Source organism: Caenorhabditis briggsae (genome assembly GCF_000004555.2).
Source record: "Caenorhabditis briggsae complete genome, chrII, whole genome shotgun sequence".
Classification (NCBI taxonomy): domain Eukaryota; kingdom Metazoa; phylum Nematoda; class Chromadorea; order Rhabditida; family Rhabditidae; genus Caenorhabditis; species Caenorhabditis briggsae.
The window spans coordinates 4,062,852-4,064,535 of record NC_013486.2 but is presented as its reverse complement, the minus strand read 5'-3'; the positions used below and the strand labels follow the sequence as shown (position 1 = coordinate 4,064,535).

The window sequence follows — 1,684 nt, the reverse complement described above, 5'->3', positions numbered from 1 at the left end:
CTCGGAATCTCGGAATCTTAGAATCTCGGAATCACAGAATCTCAGAATCACAGAATCTCAGAGGCTCAGAATCTCAGAATCTCAGAATCTCAGAACCTCAGAATCTCAGAATCTCAGAATCTCAGAATTTGCAGAATTTCAGAATCTCAGAATCTCAGAATCTCAGAATCTCAGAATCTCAGAATCTCAGAATCTCAGAATCTCAGAATCTCAGAATCTCAGAATCTCAGAATCTCAGAATCTCAGAATCTCAGAATCTCAGAATCTCAGAATCTCAGAATCTCAGAATCTCAGAATCTCAGAATCTCAGAATCTCAGAATCTCAGAATCTCAGAATCTCAGAATCTCAGAATCTCAGAATCTCAGAATCTCAGAATCTCAGAATCTCAGAATCTCAGAATCTCAGAATCTCAGAATCTCAGAATCTCAGAATCTCAGAATCTCAGAATCTCAGAATCTCAGAATCTCAGAATCTCAGAATCTCAGAATCTCAGAATCTCAGAGGCTCAGAATCTTAGAATCTCAGAATCTCAGAGGCTCAGAATCTCAGAATCTCAGAATCTCAGAATCTCAGAATCTTAGAATCTCAGAATCTCAAAATCTCAGAACCTCAGAACTTCAGAATCTCAGAATCTCAGAATCGCAGAATCTCAGAATCTCAGAATCTCAGAATCCCAGAATCTCAGAATCTCAGAATATCAGAATCTCAGAATCTCAGAATCTCAGAATCTTAGAATCTCAGAATCTCAGAATCTCAGAATCGCAGAATCTCAGAATCTCAGAATCCCAGAATCTCAGAATCTCAGAATCTCAGAATCTCAGAATCTCAGAATCTCAGAATCTCAGAATCTCAGAATCTTAGAATCTCAGAATCTCAGAATCTCAGAATCTCAGAATATCAGAATCTCAGAATCTCAGAATCTCAGAATCTTAGAATCTCAGAATCTCAGAATCTCAGAATCTTAGAATCTCAGAATCTCAGAATCTCAGAATCTTAGAATCTCAGAATCTCAGAATCTCAGAATCCCAGAATCTCAGAATCTCAGAATCTCAGAATCTCAGAATCCCAGAATCTCAGAATCTCAGAATCTCAGAATCTCAGAATCTCAGAATCTCAGAATCTCAGAATCTCTGAGTCTCTGAATCTCAGAATCACAGGATTTCAGAAATTCAGAATTTTTGAAAATTATAACTTCCGAGAAACTCAGAAGGTCAGAAATCCAGAATCCCAAGGTGCAAAAATTTTGAAGTTTTGAAATTGCGAAGAAAAACATTTTAATCCAAAAAAAATCCTCCTCCTCCTCCTCGTCTACTTTTCCTCCTCTCCAATCATCATCTGAATGAATGAAAAAAACGATTTGAATGAAAAAAGGAAGGAGAAGAAAACAAGTTTAGACCCTCTAACCAATCCACGTAGATTAACGCACACACTCATTTCTGTTGGCTTAGTAATCGAGCGAAAAGAAGAAAAAAGAAAAAAGAAGAAGAAGAAACAGTAACCAATTTTCGGATTAGAATCGAACGAAGACGAAAAAAATGCAAAGGAAACGGATTTGGAGGAAAAAGAAACTCGTTTTTTATAGACATGGATTATGTGGAAAATGGTTTTTTGGGATTTTCAAAGTTTTGGGAATTGACGAATTCGAAGGAAATGGGAATTCTGAAAAATGAGGGATTCTAAGAT

The 1,684-nt window shown here is 36.8% G+C and overlaps 1 protein-coding gene across 1 annotated transcript in view; it reads left to right on the top strand.

Annotated features, from left to right (window-relative positions):
• The window catches only part of CBG00520, a gene marked incomplete at both ends in the record, with an annotated part of 3,418 nt that extends 2,556 nt beyond the window's left edge, over positions 1–862 (top strand). The window contains one exon of the mRNA XM_002630073.1: positions 54–862. Coding sequence (XP_002630119.1) covers positions 54–862 — 809 coding nt within the window. The remainder of the gene's footprint in view (positions 1–53) is intronic.
• Between the last annotated feature and the right edge of the window lie 822 nt (positions 863–1,684).